Source organism: Misgurnus anguillicaudatus, chromosome 12 (assembly GCF_027580225.2).
Source record: "Misgurnus anguillicaudatus chromosome 12, ASM2758022v2, whole genome shotgun sequence".
Lineage (NCBI taxonomy): Eukaryota > Metazoa > Chordata > Actinopteri > Cypriniformes > Cobitidae > Misgurnus > Misgurnus anguillicaudatus.
The window spans coordinates 36,702,767-36,719,880 of NC_073348.2; the positions used below are offsets into that span (position 1 = coordinate 36,702,767).

Genomic DNA, 17,114 nt, shown 5'->3' on the forward strand with positions numbered 1-17,114 from the left:
AGAGGGTTGAATATTCCTGTTGTGCTTGCTGATTGAAATACCACACAGTGCACAGAGTCTTTCTCCGACCTTAAATGGTTAGGTGGGTGCAGTTATATCCCGGACCCGTGGCATGCGTCCAAAGTCTCAGATTACTGCGTGTTTGTGCCACAGGGTTTCCAGCGCTTTGCACAGCGCGGACGTCGAGCGCGCTTTTACGCAGAAGATATTACTGCTCAGATAAGACAGTTTTATGCAATATCCTGCCTTCTCAAACATGAAAGCATTCTGCGTACTAAGCTTGTTTGTTTGTGAGCATGTCACATTTGTTAAAACGACCGACTACAACCTCGCCCATATATGGCGCAGCAGCCGTCCTCTCCACAATGATGTCCTTTGTGTGAAGAAGCCATTTTGAGAATGAGAACAGCAGAGAAGCCATTAAACTACACAGGCTGTTTCTGAGGGCTTTGGACATTGTTCAGCACAAAAAGGTGTCTGGAATATTGATTTTTACACGTGTATCCATTTTATTAACAATACATCCCCAGTTAAACCAGAGCAGTACTTGTAAGATTAAAATTTGTGATAAGTTTTGTTTTAAATGTTACCTGTAAAAACAGTGTTCCCAAGTATTTCTAATATACACAGAAGGTATAAAAACGATTACCTTCGGAATAAAAACGTGTGGATGGTATTTTCTCTCCTCTGAATGATGAAGAGCGAATGAATTTCTCTTGTCATCCTGTCTTCAGGAAGAGAAAGAGAGGGGGATTGTTTGCATATTGCAATATGTAAAAGTGCCTCAAGATTTTCAGAAGGTCCACACGTTAGTGACTGCGTAGTTGTGTCAAATGATGAATTATTTTGAAAAGCCAAGTCAGAAAATTGTTATTGTTGTTTTCTTCCTTTTAGGCGTCGCAACCCAACCCCCTTCTTTAAAACCAGTGTGAAAGGATCCGACGATGGGAATCAAAATGTTCCTCTTTCTTCTTCAGCGTATAGGCCTGATAAAATTATTGCAACAGAATGTTAAGGTAAATATCTCTGTTAGTGTATTAATGATCAATGTGTGTTTAAAGTTGTATTTGCATAGACTTTACATTTTTTTCCAACATGTAACTATGTTGTTAAGAGACTAAATGCATTATGAAATGAATGCGTGCCCTTGGCGCAAGGTCAAATATACAGTGTTGCCTAACAGCATACACTTAATGAAATGTCAGTTAACTAAATGATTTCCAGTCAGTTATAAAATTAAGAATGCAAAATTCCCATTTTCTGTCTCGCCATAGGAGAAAAAACAAGGTGACTTCATTTTTTTTTGTTTTAAATAATGTGTAAAATTGTGGCTCATTTAAAATAAAAGTCAGGCAAAACAGGGGTGATCATTAACACCCATAAACCCTAATCAATCATACCTGTGATTCAGCAATTTTGTAAAAGGCCAATCGTCCTTTCTCTCTATGGCCTGCCTTGTTTGCTGAAATGTGAGAAGCAGTCCATTTAAATTGATGTATGTACATATTAAAAAAACAAGCATGCAGCTAAATGTACTGAAGACAAAGGCTGACTCACAACTAATGACATTCATCTTCAGGGATCACTAAAAACGAAATAATCCAGTCAAATGACAATAAAGTTACAATAAAATACTTCAGTTTAATTAGCAATAAAACAGCTTTACCTGCAGCTAAATAAGCAAAGACAATAAAGATTAACTTACTTATTGATTAATGCAACCCAAACCCCTGAACAAGATAGGGCCTTAAAAGCAGTTGATAACTTTCATGTGATTTTTTTCTTTTCTTTTTAAACATTGTAGTTAGTCATACAAATCAAAGAGTTTATTAAATAGCATTTTACTAAATAATAAAATGCTGTTATATGGGTGTGCCATGACCTAGTTTGCTGGGACAAAGATGGTTTCCAGGAAGAGCAAAAAAGTTAAAAATATCAAAGGGATATCATCCAACATTTTATCTTCCTTCTTCTCAGATCCTGTAAAGAGAAACACTGTAATGTATTAAATAGTCCATAAAAGGCTGATGAAATCAAGATTTAGATCCCTTTAGGAACAAAGGAAACCCATTTTGGCCATTGAGTTCCAATGTAGAAGAAAATGGCTGCGCCTGCATTCAGCCTTCTTTCTGCTCTCTCTAGGAAGAACTGAAGGCTGTGCTTCTAATAGTGAAATCTAACATGGTGCTTCAATCTGATTGGCCAGCGAGAGAACTGCTGTTAACCAGCCAATTGCCCAAGCACCGCAGAATATCAAACAATGTTCAAACCCTAGGAAACATTGAGACGTGTTACAACTATTCCTGCAATCATAAAACATTAGATATTTAAACAGAATGGTCATTTTAGTAAAGCTTCAAACACTTTGTTAAGTCTCTTTAAAGCTTATTTAACGAACAAACGCTAAATGCGCAGCACATATAACAACATATTCCTTAAAAATGTTTGAATGGACGCCATATTTTGTTTTAGTTATAAACTAAATCGTTTCGATTTCGGAGCGTGTCCTAATTCGGTTTAAACAACCTTCCCTGCGTTGGTCCTCCATGTCCATCTTGTATTTAACGTCCATGTAAATCTATCAAGCAGATTCGACGCGATTTACACCTTTGTTTTTTTGTTCAAAATTTAACAAGTGGCTACTTTCCACTCACGCGTCGCACTTAAATCCATGTCTGTGTATTAAAACTGTCCACGTGAAATGAGTTTTTTGGTATTGAAATGAAAAATAAGAATATGAACGTGCGTGACGAAAGTGCCGCCACGGCGGAAGGTTGTGATAGTGGTGTATTGTGGGAGAGACAGAAACCCCAGACTAGAGGCACACAATATGTGTTGGCTCGCAAAAAGGTGGCAGTATCTTTAAAATCATGTAATGTGGTTGGCGAAACGTTGAAGATCTAGCCGTTTTACGCAAAACTACTCGATCGGCCACAAAATGTCCAGACCTGGAGAAAGAATTAAGCTCAATGAAGATCACGGTAGAAGAGAGAGTTCAAGTAAGCCTTCTCTTTTTTCTTCCTATGTAATGTCTGTTTCGGTGACTGGGCTTCGCTTCTAACCCCCCATTTTCTACAACGTACTATTTGTGTGCAATTATTAATTTTTGCGCCTTGTCAGTCTAACGAATTATATCTTCTGTTCTGTGCTCGCAGGTTTGGCGAACGGAATGGACAACAGCCATCCAGGCTGTAATTCGGGAGAGAAGCGACATTGGAGAAGTTATAAGTTGATTATTGACCCAGCGTTGAAAAAGGGACAGCACAAACTATATCGCTACGATGGGCACCACTTCAACGGGCCGGTAAGTGAAACCAGCCGTTACAGTGTTTCGCAAAACGGATACATTGGCACGCTGTTCGTGAACGTATTGTTGCGCTGAATGGATACAAAGTAACGCGCAGCAACAACTGACACAGGACATCAAAGAGTTCAACCACAGACAAACTTTTACTACTGGCCACTCGTTTTAAACCTAACATGTTTTCCAATAACTCCAGCTCGACCGGTGACAAGAAAGCTGAGCTTGAGCTCGTTATGTTGAGCAAACTTCCTCAAGTAAAGTGTTTAGAAATCATTACGTGTTGTTTTGTTTACAGAATCCCGGAATGTCACCAGTGGATATGGTTAGAGACCCGAGAATCGGTCGGCTTTGGACGAAGTACAAGGAGACTGATCTCCCGGTTCCTAAATTTAAGGTATTCCAGTCACACCCCCCTGACACATGCATGCATTTGTTGCTTTTGAGTACGCAGCGTTTGACAGATCGCCTCGTACGTTTTACCATGCAAGTATTTGGACAAATTTATTTATGAATGAATGACTTTTGTATTTTTTTTTTGAGAGAAGTGCTTTCAGTAAACCTTCAAGACTGTTCAGACTTCAACAGATGGATTCGGGCTTATTTTCACTAACCCCAATTAAACCGGCGAGTCGCTTTATTCCCCCAGATCGATGAATGTTACATCGGTCGCGTGCCGCCAAAGGAGGTCACGTTCGCCAGACTAAACGACAACGTCAGAGAGGGATTCCTCACCGACATGTGCAAGAAATTCGGCGATATCGAGGAGGTTGAGATTTTGTACAACCCGAAGAACAAAAAGCATCTCGGAATAGCTAAAGTCGTGTTCGGAACCGTCAAGTCGGCGAAGGATGCCGTACAGAATCTCCACAACACGTCAGTTATGGGCAACATTATCCACGTGGAGCTGGACCCCAAAGGTAGGACCTTCGTTTGTTTAATTACATTTTTAAATATTTAACTAGTGCTTGTTACTCTTAATATCTATGCGGAATTAATATTGCACTAAGACTGCGCCTGTAATTGGATTTTTGAATGGGCTGTTTATAAGGTCGAGTCACGTGGAAAAATGTACGTCGGTTGCTTGGTAACGAGCCGTATTGGCTTGTCAGCGGCGGAGGGATTTGTTGTATATGTTGACATGCTGTGTTAAAAGATGCAACTTTTATTTGTTTGTATTTAACAGTTTATAGCTACATACTACATATTTTTAAACCACATACATAAATATTGACTTAATAAATGGTTAAAAGAGGCAAAGAGCTTACGTCTAGTTTCGATGTTGAAGTACAAATGGACGTTTTTAAAAAATGTTAAAGCTTTAAATGATTTTAGACTGTGCACTGAAAGAAAACCACAATGTACCGTCATTAACCTTGTAAAAGTGAGATCCTGAACACAGTGTGACAGCTGTAGAGGGTTCTCCCCTCTCTTAAAGAGACAGTACCCTTTTATCTGTTATCACTGTATTTTATTAGGTTTATATTGTCATTTTTACTTGGTATATTTAGTGGTAAAGCGTAATGAGTTACAAATGGTTCATAATTATTTGTGTTGTTAGAATGTATCTATTTTAAGTTTGAAAATCTCTGTAATTCTGATAAATGTGTACCACAAAATGTTTTTAGTGTAGATGTTGATCACATAACTTAAATAGCATATGTTATGTATAACCTAAACTTCTCATCTATATGTTCAGGCGAAAATCGCCAAAGGTACTTCCAGCGTTTAATCAACGGAAGTTATACTCCACTCACACTTCCGGTTGGTGGGGAAGAAGCTTGTGAAGTTTCTCCACGGAGCCTAGCTGAAGCCCTGCTGGTAAAATAACATTGTGCCATTTCTTTAATTAAAATCATAACGAGGAATTGAGTCATATTTAGCTATGAATGCATTTACAAATTTAAATGTTTAATATTATTTAATTAATAAATATATACATTTTAAATAAAATAACAATATATATTATATATAATATACAGCCGTGGAAAGAAATTTGTTTGTCAGGTTTCTGTCTTCTGCAAATAGAAACATTATTTTTATTAGGAATTTGGCAGAAATGTTGTCAGAAGTTGACAAAGTGAAACTAAAAAGATAGTTTGACTTAAACACATAATAGTGATTTTAGAAAAACTCAAAATAATGAAGTGGTCTCTTATTTTTTTCCACGGCTGGATATTAAATAAATATATAATATTTTTAAACTTTTTAAAACTTGTTTATATTTCACACATAATTTGAATACTGTAAAGCAATTTACAATGCAATGTAAGATCAATTTATAGAAAATAAGCTTTATTTTTTTGGACTTGCAGAAGCTTTGATTGTCCACAATCTCATGGCATGTTAAAATGTTTTTATTTTTAATCAGCTAGATAATTCATTGGTTAATACATATTTTATTGTAACACATGGTATATCATACAATGAGATACTATCCTAGAGAAATCCCGTTTATCAGTCCGGCACGTGGTAAAATGGACACTGGCTGTATTACAATGTAATAACTGCGACCAGCAGAGAACTGCAAGCAATTGCAACATGCACTTTGAACAGTCCCCTCAGTTGTAGCCATTATCACACAGTGGGCCTATGTAAATGCAATGAACTGTGGCATAACTAATCATTGTGTTTGTACAGCATATAGTGTGTCAAGACATAAGAACAAGCTTCTGCATAAGTGTCAGTGGTGTTTAATCGTACAAAATGTGTTTGTTTCTCACTCCATCAACAGGCATGTGAGCCGTTGCGAAGGCTATCTGAAGGTGGTTCTTCTGCGGTCACAGGCACTGCTACACCAGGCAGCACCAACACACCCGTGACTGTGGATACGGCCTACTCTAGCCTAAAGCAGGATACGCCCCAGTCCCAGGGTACCCCACACACCCCACGCCAGACTGGCACCCCATTCTCTCAGGACTCGAGCTATTCTAGCAGGCAGGGAACTCCGGCGTTCCAGCCTAACCGTGCGGAATCATCGGGAGGCTACAAGTCGAGAAGGCATGAATCCAAATTCCAGGACGCCTACAATCGCAGACCGGAAAGGCACTACGTCCATGGCACAGGAGGTGCTCACCGTGGCAATGTAGAGGCCTCTTTTAAGCAACATCAGCCACCTGAGCCGCCCTCCCCTGCATTTATGCACACGCCTCCACCGCCAGCCAATGCGAATTTCAAGACTGCTTTCTCTCCTTATCAGCCCCCAATGCCCCCTGTGTACCCCCACACAGAGCCCCCCTTCCACCAGCCCGTTCAGCGGGAAGTGGATTACAGGCGACCCCCTCAAATCCCTCCTCCTCCGAGCACTGACTTTATGCCCGCTTGCGACCGACCCACGACGCCGCCAATACCAGAACAGCCCCCCGCACCGCTGTCCCATCCGGCTACACCTCCCCCTTCCACGCCCGAGCCCTGTCCTTCACTGGGCACTCCCACCCAGGAGTTGGAACGTAACAGCCTGGACTCCCGCATAGAACTGCTCCTGAAGCCATTCTTGAATGAGCGTGGCGACTCGGACAATGAGGTGCGCATGGACGGGAGCCCGATTTCTTCGTCGTCCTCGCAGCTCTCACCTATTCCACCTTGTCGTCCCTCACGCCCTTCAAGCACTGGCTTAGAAGACATCAGCCCAACTCCACTGCCTGACTCTGATGATGATGAACCTATCCTTGGTACTGCATCCCTCCTGACGAACTCTAGGGCAATGTCGCCCTCAATACTGCACAATAAGAGCTCTACGGGACGACCGCAGACGCCGACGGACACGGTAAGAACTTGGATACATCTTGTCTATGTTGGACTTTACTGTAAATTGTGCAATAATTTAATTGAAGAGCCATTTCAATTTCCTTGTGCAAAGTTAGGGCAAAACTTTTAACTTTGGTACCTCACACCCGATAGCTGAAGGAGACATAGAGTTCACATAAAAATGCGTAACCAGAATCTCATCCAGTAATACCACCACTAAAAGGATCATTTGGATTTTGCTTCACAGCTCAAATAATAAATGGGCTTTTACTTAATAATTCATGTGCTCTAGTGCATTAACAAAAATACAAGCTTCACATTTCGGTTTTAAAGCACCCATGTACATGTCCCAATTTACTTTTATTGTGCAAATGTTATTGTAACCACAGTTTTTCTCCTTTTTTTTAAAGGAGAGGGCAAAGTCATGTTTTGTGGTAATAGACATTTAACCACAAATGCTGTTAATAGAGCTAAACTTGTTTTGGCCCCAAAACACTGTTCTAATGCAGTTTGTGGTGCTGTTGGAGGGTTACGGGACCCAGGGAAGACAGAGCTGCCTACCACATTAATTTTTCTTTTAAAGGGGCCTCTACTTTCTCTTGTTTCTGTATCACCAGTAGATGTTGATGAAACTGTGAAATCCGGCCACAAACCTGTTTCACATGCTGTACGTGTTTTTTCTTTAGTATTTATAAGGTATAGCATGTAAAGTTTCACATATGGAGGCATGCGCACCCATGTATTGTGGGCACAGAGGTCTAGGCGGAACTTTAATGCACTATATCGCACCACACTTTTACACCACAAGATTGCATTTTTTCTTATCTTAGCTGTTTGTGAGACAGTGCCAAATCTGAGTAGGTTTCACAAATTTTTCGTTAAAGCCTGTTTAATCAAAATCCTTCTTAATGATTTGTATAAAGCTGCATAGCATTCCATAAAATAATCTAGGATTCAGGATTCTCATCTGCAGCAGGGATGTAAATACAGAATGCATCATACTTGTAAATTAGCTCGTGTTGCGTTTGCCCCCCAGCCTTGTACGCCTAACACGTGTAATATGATCCTGCCGTCGATGCCGCTTGTAAATGACACACTTTCACTTCCTTTTTACTCTGCTTCAACAGAAACAATGCCTAGCCGTTACGCTTAACTTCCTGCTTCTTAAAACCTGGACCATCAGGATATTGCTGTTCTTATTAAACCTGTCAAACCATCATTTTTGTCGTCATACCTGAAAGTGTTTGGGTACTTGAATTTAGCATGTGTTAAACCCACAACATTATTTGGATTGGTTATGCATTAAAGGTGGTTTTAATGGCTACATAATTACAAATAGCTTAGAGAAATGTGCTGGGAATGCTCTCTAGAAGTAATATCAAAGCGTTTAATTTAGCTGTGTGGAAGCAAATGTAAGCTGTTGTGACTATACATTATATGGTAATAAAAGAGATCATAGCACTCAATTACTGTTTGGGCCTTTTAAAAATATGTAATTAAAAGTGGTGTTTAGTGGCACCGGTTAAGGCAAACATCACTATTATGATTGCTCATACAACTGCATCGGGTTAGCACTTTGTTCACATCCCTAACCCTATGAAGTCTACTTTGTCACTTCACTTCTTTATCAAATATTGTGGTTATTGCTTAACAAGAGATTTAAAGTACAATTTTTAGGTTTGTTAAGAAATTAGGAATTTATTGTTTGGTTACTGACTGTGCATGCTATTTCAATTTCAATCTCTACTGAACTCTAGAGCTGATCTATTTTTCATCCTGTTTGCCTAGGACAGACATGCAAATTTAGCAAAATTTACCTTTTTAAAGCACATTTGCCTACTGGGGTTAATACTTCAGGAAAACAATTTATAGGCATAAACCAAGAACATTTTTTATGAACAGACCCCGTTTTTCAATTCTCATTAGTTTGCAACCCTAATCCTGAATTTCCTGACACGGGCCATCAGTCCTCCGGTGAAGACATGGAGATATCAGACGATGAGATGCCTGGCACACCGATTGGCAGTGGGGACTGTGCCAGAAGCATCGTGGTTAACTCTGCAGACCCCATGCAGACCATTCCCATGCCCCCACCAGGGTTTCCTCCTCTACCTCCTCCACAAGCTGGTTTCCCCCTGCCACTACCTCCCCTTCCACCTCACTCAACCGTTCCGGGTCCCCCGCATCCGCACCTGACCGGCCCTCATCCGATGCTGCCCCCAATGCACCCCTTTCCCCCTGGCATGATTCCCATTATGCAGGTGGATCTGATGAGCTCCCTGTCGCAGTGGAGTAGTGTTCACATGTCCTTCCAGATGCAAACCCAGATGTTGAGTCGCATGGTGCAGAGCCAGCGACCGTATCTGTACCCCCACTTCATGGGCGGAGCAGCTGCGGCTGCCGGAGCTGCAGCATTGCAGTTTGGTGGTCCGTACCCACCTCCTTCGATGGTTGGTGCCCCTGCTGGTACTGTCGGACATGGGCAACCCTGGCCTGTACCCAGCATGCCCAAATTCAACCCTGCTGTACCCCCGCCAGGCTACGAGCCACAGAAGGAAGACCCACACAAAGCCACTGTGGACGGCGTGCTTATGGTTATAGTCCAAGAACTTAAGGCCATCATGAAACGAGATCTCAACCGCAAGATGGTGGAGGTTGTGGCCTTCAGGGCGTTTGATGAGTGGTGGGATAAAAAGGAACTTTCGGCAAAGGTGAGTTCAGGTTTTAAGCCTGTTTAAAAATATATGATAGATAGAGAAAGTATCTTCTGTGTCAAACATGACCTGCTAAATGAGATGTTTATTTTTTTGAAGTTAAAGCCAGTTGACAGGTTTTGCAGATTATTTTCTTATAGATAATTTATCAAAAGCATTGTTTATGTTTTTGAGTGGTCACATTCATTTTTAAAGACTATCATCTATGTCTGCAGACCACACTTACACCTGTGAAGATGGGTGAGGTTAAAGAAGAGGAAAAGGAACGTGCCAAACCCAAAGAAACTTTATCCTCTAGCTTGATGGAGAATTGGAACAAGGTCGAGGGTCTGGGCTTTGAGGGTATGGGTCTCGGCATCGGCTTGCGCGGTGCCCTCCGGTTACCATCTTTTAAGGTACCAAATTGTATTTTTGTTAGTGTTTGACATTAGCTTTGTCACATTTTTTGCCCTTTCCTCTAGTTCATTTCAAACACTGCTGTGTTATTGTAGTTTTAAGGTGTCATCAGTCATCTCACATTTGTTTGCAGGTTAAGCGGAAACAGCCCCCTGAGCCGACATCCATCATTGATAACAAAAGGGTACGACCATCCACACCTGTGGACGATGAGCTGGAAGATGAAGGTGTGTGTGCGTCCTGCTGCATTATCTTGCCCTGTTTATATGCCATATTTAACATAAACACAGAAAAATAGCTTTATATGGTTTTATCTTACCTGACTCGCTATGGTTGTATCTCAGAATCAGAAAGAACGGATCTTCGCCCAGATGGATCTAGACCAGATGGTGGTGCTGCCTCCGCTAAGCGAAGGCCAGCTAGACCTCTGGAGCTGGACAGCGAGGGTGAAGAACAGGAGGAAACATCTGGTAAAGAAGAGTCATCACTTTCAGAACATGAAGAGGAGCAGGAGGAAGATATCTCTGAGAGGTTGTCCCCTGGCAAGGTAATCATCGATCTTCTTTGTACCCCTGCATTCCCCTGCATTTGGGGGAAAGTTAGTATACATTTACTTAAGTGATATAACACTGCTTCTGTAATATCTTCATATAAGCATCAAGTAGTATTTATGAAACATGGTTTATTTGAGCTAAACCCAAAAAAACTTGTCCTCTAAGGTTATGGAGGACGATGAAGAAGAAGAAAACAAGAGCGAATCAGACTCCAGTGAAAGTGAATCATCAGACTCATCAGATGATGGTAATGACTTTGATTTTATTGACCAGTCTTAGTGTTAGCAATGAATATTGTGCCATCGTGGTCAGTGTAATGACCTTCCCCATATCTCCTTTCTCAGAATCTTCTAGCTCATCGTCCTCCAAATCTGGTTCGGATTCCTCTGGAAGTGATAGTTCCTCCGTTTATGAATCAAGTTCAGAGGAGGAGGAAGAGGAAGAGGAGGAAGAAGAGGAGAAAGTAGTAGAAATTGATGATGAAGATGAAGACGAGGCACAAACCTCATCATCATCGTCATCATCTTCACCCTCATCTTCTATTGAAGAAGAGGACGTAAAATCCCCTAGTACTCCTACAGGACCACCACCACCAGAGGAAGAGACGACTGAGTTGAGTAGGGTGGAGGCATTAGAAGAAGCAGAGATCATTCACAAACATATTGAACAGGTGAACTCAGGCAAGCCTGCTCTTGAAAACTTTAGGCCCCCATCACCCAAAGAAGTGCCAGGTGAGAATCTTTATATTTTGTTACTTGTAAATCTCAGTTGTGTTGTGTCAGATAGTGATTGGTTGACATCTTTTCTCAGTGACACAAACAGACACTGACTTGGAGGACAAGGTTCCAGCATCCAAAGCTTCAACAAATCTGGAGGTTGTTGGTAGTTTGCGGCCGCCTACCCCGACAGGTTCGTTTGCTGACAGTGATCAGGACAGCAGACCAAAGATCCCAGTAGAGGAAGAAATTCCTCGAACCCCTGGTCGTGATGGCCCAGTTCCTCTAGATTCAGAAGCCTCAATCCCTCGCTCTCTTTCTGCTTCCTCCATGCACCTTCCGCTTCCCCCCAATCATGTGCTTGATCCACGGCCCATTCTCCCGCCACAAGAGTCTTTGCCGGACAAGCCTGTTCGTGGGCGATTGCCTACGGAGGAAGATATCCCACGGACGCCAGGGAGAGACCTCATGGACAGACCACGAGGATTGGGCAAGTCTCAAAGCACAGATACTGTTCCAGTTACACCAGGCAGTGATACTCCTCTAACAGGTAACAGCTTAAGCTCCCCTCACGTTCTCGGCAGCCCCTTCTCTTACCCCGCCCAATCCCCTGTACTCAGCGCTGGCATTCCTCGGACTCCGGGTAGAGATCTTACTTTTACTCCAGCTTTCCCTGACTCTGCTGCTTTAGCTACGGGCCTTCCCATTCACAGAAAGACTTCCTCCGAGAGCTTGGAGGAGAAGTCTCTTTTCAAAGAGCCTTTACTCAACGCCTCTCCCCAGGCCAGCCTACCTAACAATGCGGCTTTCTCCCCTTTCCCTGGTGCTCCCCTTCCTGCTGCTTTACCTCAGGAGCCAGCTCTGCCTCCCCAAGGCTCCTCTCCCACTTCTCTTGAGACTTCCTCCACCACTGTTCCAAAAGACCTACCTGTACCATTGATAGATGTTCCTATGTCCTTAGATGCTACTCCACCCAAGAGGAAACCAGGACGTCCCAAGTCTAAAAAGGTGCCTGTGGTCATTCTTCAAGATGTTCAAGAGCTTTCAGCTCAACCTCCAGAGCTACCGGTAAATGACTTGTACCCCGAGACCTTCAAAGAAGCAGATGACGACTCCACAGACCTGGCCATGGAGGACAAGGAAAACCAACCCCAGACGATCACTGACGACAGGCATTTCTATGTGGAGGAGCCTATTCAGAAGACGCGTCGACAGCGACGCGGATGGCAGGAGTTGTTGCTCTCCATGCATGTCCCTGTGGCGCCTCAGCCCCCCAGTTTTCAGCCACGCTCAGAATTTGAAGAGATGACCATCTTGTACGACATCTGGAATGAGGGTATAGACGAGGAGGACATCCGCTACCTTAAAGTCACGTATGACAAGATGCTTCAGCAGGACAATGACAACGACTGGCTGAACGACACTCTCTGGGTCCACCATCCTGATATCCTTCACTGCTTCAATTTTACTGTCTTCATTGTCCTAATAATGCATTTTTGGGTGTAATTTAAAAGTTTTTATGTGATGCAAAAGGCTTTTTGTGTTTTAAGACTTTGTGCAATGTAAAAAGCTGTATTTCCTTAACTCCTCTGAACCCACCAACATGGGGATTGTAACGGGAGCAAAGCGTAAGCGGAAAGAGGACGGCATACGGGACCACGTTACAGGCTGCGCCCGCAGCGAAGGCTACTACAAAATCGACAAGAAAGACAAAATGAAATATCTGATCAGCTCACGCCCGACGTCAGAAGAGCCTGACGTGGACACTCAGGTGGGCATTAGACATCAAATACTGATGTTTACACTCAATTTGTCTAAGTTTTCTGAAGGAACTTCCTTTGATTTTGCTTGTTTGCATGTGCGTGTCTCTCCACCCATACAGGGTAAAAGTATACCAGCACAGCCCCAAGTGTCCACGAGAGCAGGTTCAGAGAGAAGATCTGAACAGCGTCGCCTGCTTTCATCCTTTAGCTGTGACAGTGACCTCCTCAAGTTCAACCAGCTCAAGGTAAGACAAATAACAAAATCTTATTTTAAAAATAACATTGGTTTCTTGTTTCTTGGTTTTACATGGTGACATGACATTGCCTAAAATGCTTATCCCTAATATGAACCCTAGAAGTCATCTAACGATTCACAAATTCCTTGCAGTTTCGTAAAAAGAAGATCAGGTTCTGTAGAAGTCACATCCATGACTGGGGATTGTTCGCCATGGAGCCGATTGCTGCTGATGAGATGGTTATTGAATATGTTGGCCAGAACATTCGACAGGTGAGCACGAAGACCGATGTCTGGCATTTTAGCAATCGGACGATCCGTACCTAACTTGTTTTTTGCTTTTATAGGTTATTGCAGACATGCGAGAGAAGCGGTACGAGGAGGAGGGCATCGGCAGTAGCTACATGTTCCGTGTGGATCACGATACCATTATAGATGCCACCAAATGTGGCAATTTCGCCCGCTTCATCAATCACAGTTGCAATGGGAGTTAACCACCTTACTTTTTTTTTAAAAGGTTCATTTTGAAAACCATACTGACCATGCCTCTTCTTGATGTCTTCCAGCCAAACTGTTATGCCAAGGTCATCACTGTGGAGGCACAGAAAAAGATCGTCATCTACTCCCGGCAGCCAATAAATGTCAACGAGGAGATCACATACGATTACAAGTTCCCCATCGAGGACGAGAAGATTCCTTGCCTCTGTGGTGCTGAGAACTGCAGAGGAACCTTAAATTAATCCTGGTTCTTAAAACATGCACTGCCCAACAAGCCCAGACGCCCGGTCTTCTGGAGACATCATGCCATAACCGCAAGGAGCTACAGAAGAACCAGTGGGTGCGAAGAGACGCATCCACTGGATATATTGTGCAGCTAAGTGTCTAGGACTTCTTTTTGTACTTTAACAATTGTTTACGATTTAAAGGTGCTCTTTTAAGCATAAAAGATGAGTTTTCTACCACTCTTCCGTTCACCTCAAGTAAACGGAAACGGACATATCCCAAAATCTTTGGGCACTAGGTTTGTCGTTCCCTTGGAGCTCCTGGTCTTTGTCAGCCCCTTTTCCCTATGCAGTTTGGAAATGGAGAGACCTCAATTTTGACCCTAAACACTTTAAGCTGCACACGTCTGTCCCACATGCACAAAAGATGTTTTCATTATCACCCCATCTTTTTTATGTAGATTCATTTATGCTAAATAAGAAATTTAAGCCTACGTGGGTTTTCACAACATTATGCAAAAATTCTACCTAGACAGATTTCACTGTATTGTGTCCGGAAAGGTTTAGTATTTTTGACACTAAACGACGATTTATCCTCAGTTTGTGGAACGTTCAACAAAAGCACACCTGCGTCGGCCGCGAAACAAATGAGCAGAAAAAAGTCCACAGCTCAGGCAAATTTAGACAAAGTGAAACGCTCCCTCCATTAAACTTAAGCCAGCACTGCATATGTGAAATCTAGGCCTTTTTTAAAGGATCAAAAGCAAACCATACACTACACTTTATCTCTCGTTTTATCAGACTTTTTTTATACATTACAGTGATCTGCATATAAGCGTGTGCACCGCCCCCTACTGGCTATATGGTGCAAAGACTGAAAGCTGCTTAAATTCAGATTCCAACAACACTTAAACTGCACGGCTTAGTATTAATTCTGCATCTTCGACTCAAGACTACGGTTTGCACTTGGCAGGAAAACATGCGGAGATCCAACTGGCTTCATGCACATTAAGTCACTGGTGCTGAATTTTTTAATAGTGTGAAGGAATTCTTCGTTATAGACGATGCTGCTGACATATGTTGCTTTTTCCTGAAGCATCTTGATTCATTTTAAGAATGCAAATCCACCTGCACTGGTTTCAGTCGCTATGACTGTGGTTTTCAAAGTGTTAAGAGTTCAGTACAGCGAATTCAGTGAGGTTCCCCAATTTATCAAATAGAGAGAATTTTATTAAAAATCTATATTGAATACATCTTTATATCTGACCAGTGTTGTGAATATCAGGATATCCTGAAGTGTTAGGTCTGTGAATGGTGTATGAGCTCCTCTGGTTGAAGTCAACTTGAAGTTGTCTGGTACGAATCCAGAAGATCAAGCAGTTGAATACAGTGCCAAATATGTACTTGGGGACCTTTAAGTGTCACAGCTCCAAGGGCAAACCTGCTTTCCACTTGTATAACATGACCTGATTATAGATGGTATCCAAAAACTCGCTGGTACTTTTGGTATTCTGTTGAGGTCCTTTAGCATTTTGCTCAGTATTTAACATTCACAACGTGTTTAAGGAGCCTTTACGGCTTTACTCGGCCAAATTCCCCCTACAAAAACAGAGGACTTCTCATCTGCGAGGCAGCGTGTTGTCACTGTGTCTTTCTCCCTGATTTGGTTATGTTTAGAAATGCACTAGAGGCCTCCACCCCATGTCTAACCAATGGGCACTCACAAGTCCAAGCTATAAATCTCGTCCTTTACATGAGATCGCTTACAGGGTAAGGTCTCCTGTTTTTTTGTTTTTGTTTTGTTTTGCTTCTCTTTCTTTTAAATATGTTTATATTGTACAGAATACGGTCATTTGTATAGAGGAATGAGGCTTTTTTATCTCGACGGGGAGTGACGATGCATCGTTCTGCTTTTATGAGCGACAGACGGAGTATTTAAAATGATTTTTTTCAGGGATCATTCTATGAAAAAAAATGGGTTAGAAAGATAATTTAAAGAAAATGATGCATCATGTACATAAAACAGATTTGTACTTCCTTTTGAAAGATTGTTTCTTGTGGAAACGTCTTTTTTCTGCCCGTTTTCCTTTGGATTCTTATGTGTAAATACTTTAACTGTGAATATATAAATATAAATATATATATTATATATTTTTGTTCCCAAGGATTTGATACAGTGTCACGGCTCAGAATGGTCTGTCTGACATCGAGTACAGAGAGCTGGAGGCAGTATGTTCAGCTTGCGTCAAGCTTTACTCTTTATTTTTTGGTTGTAAATTCTATGAAAATCTGTTTGCAGTGTGGACTGGGGGAAGCATTATCATTCAGAAATGGCAGGGGACAGACCCTGTCTATTTATTATACCACAAATGTATGGAAAAAAGATCATGGAAATAAAGGATTTTTTTCAAACTGTCTTAATTTCATTCTTTTAATCTTATGTAAATGTCACATGTGAGACGGTAAGAGGTCTTGGGATGCTCATATGTTGCCTCATTTTGATATGGCGTGTGATGTTCTGTCACAATAATTCACCCAAAAATGAAAATTTATTGTCATGACTTGCCATAAAGACACATGACATCACATTTTACTGTTTCTCGTGTGATGGATCAAAAAAAATGTATTGCAATGTTTTAGAAGTTGTTTACAATTAATCCACCAATTAAATTTTAACTTAATTTTAAAAGTATTGACTCTGTTAGGTAGCGTTAACGTAGTTGACTCCTGGAAAAATACATCGGTTATCACATTTTTTTGTCCAGATTCATTTAATGACTCAGCATCATCTGTATTAAGAGAAAAAAAGTCACTTGATTCGATATTTAAAGTGAATAAAATAGCTTTGACAGCCCACTTACAGGAGTAAACTGAAACAACTCTCTCACTGGGGAAAGCAGGCAGAGGACCAAACCACTGTGAGGCAAGGGGGAATCATAATGTTTCTTAAAACGCACTTTCTCGAC

The 17,114-nt window shown here is 41.7% G+C and overlaps 1 protein-coding gene across 1 annotated transcript; it reads left to right on the top strand.

The window, feature by feature from the left end:
- The first annotated feature begins 2,291 nt into the window (after nucleotides 1-2,291).
- setd1ba (SET domain containing 1B, histone lysine methyltransferase a) lies at nucleotides 2,292-16,564 on the top strand. Its single transcript, XM_073874501.1, has 18 exons — nucleotides 2,292-2,999; nucleotides 3,156-3,304; nucleotides 3,600-3,698; nucleotides 3,951-4,221; nucleotides 5,001-5,122; nucleotides 6,036-7,069; nucleotides 9,000-9,759; nucleotides 9,978-10,157; nucleotides 10,292-10,385; nucleotides 10,503-10,705; nucleotides 10,878-10,959; nucleotides 11,057-11,443; nucleotides 11,523-12,872; nucleotides 13,024-13,199; nucleotides 13,311-13,436; nucleotides 13,580-13,699; nucleotides 13,774-13,911; nucleotides 13,993-16,564. The coding sequence occupies exons 1-18, from the start codon at nucleotides 2,939-2,941 to the stop codon at nucleotides 14,164-14,166; spliced, it is 5,526 nt and encodes a 1,841-aa protein (XP_073730602.1). The 5' UTR covers nucleotides 2,292-2,938; the 3' UTR covers nucleotides 14,167-16,564.
- The last annotated feature ends 550 nt before the right edge of the window (nucleotides 16,565-17,114 follow it).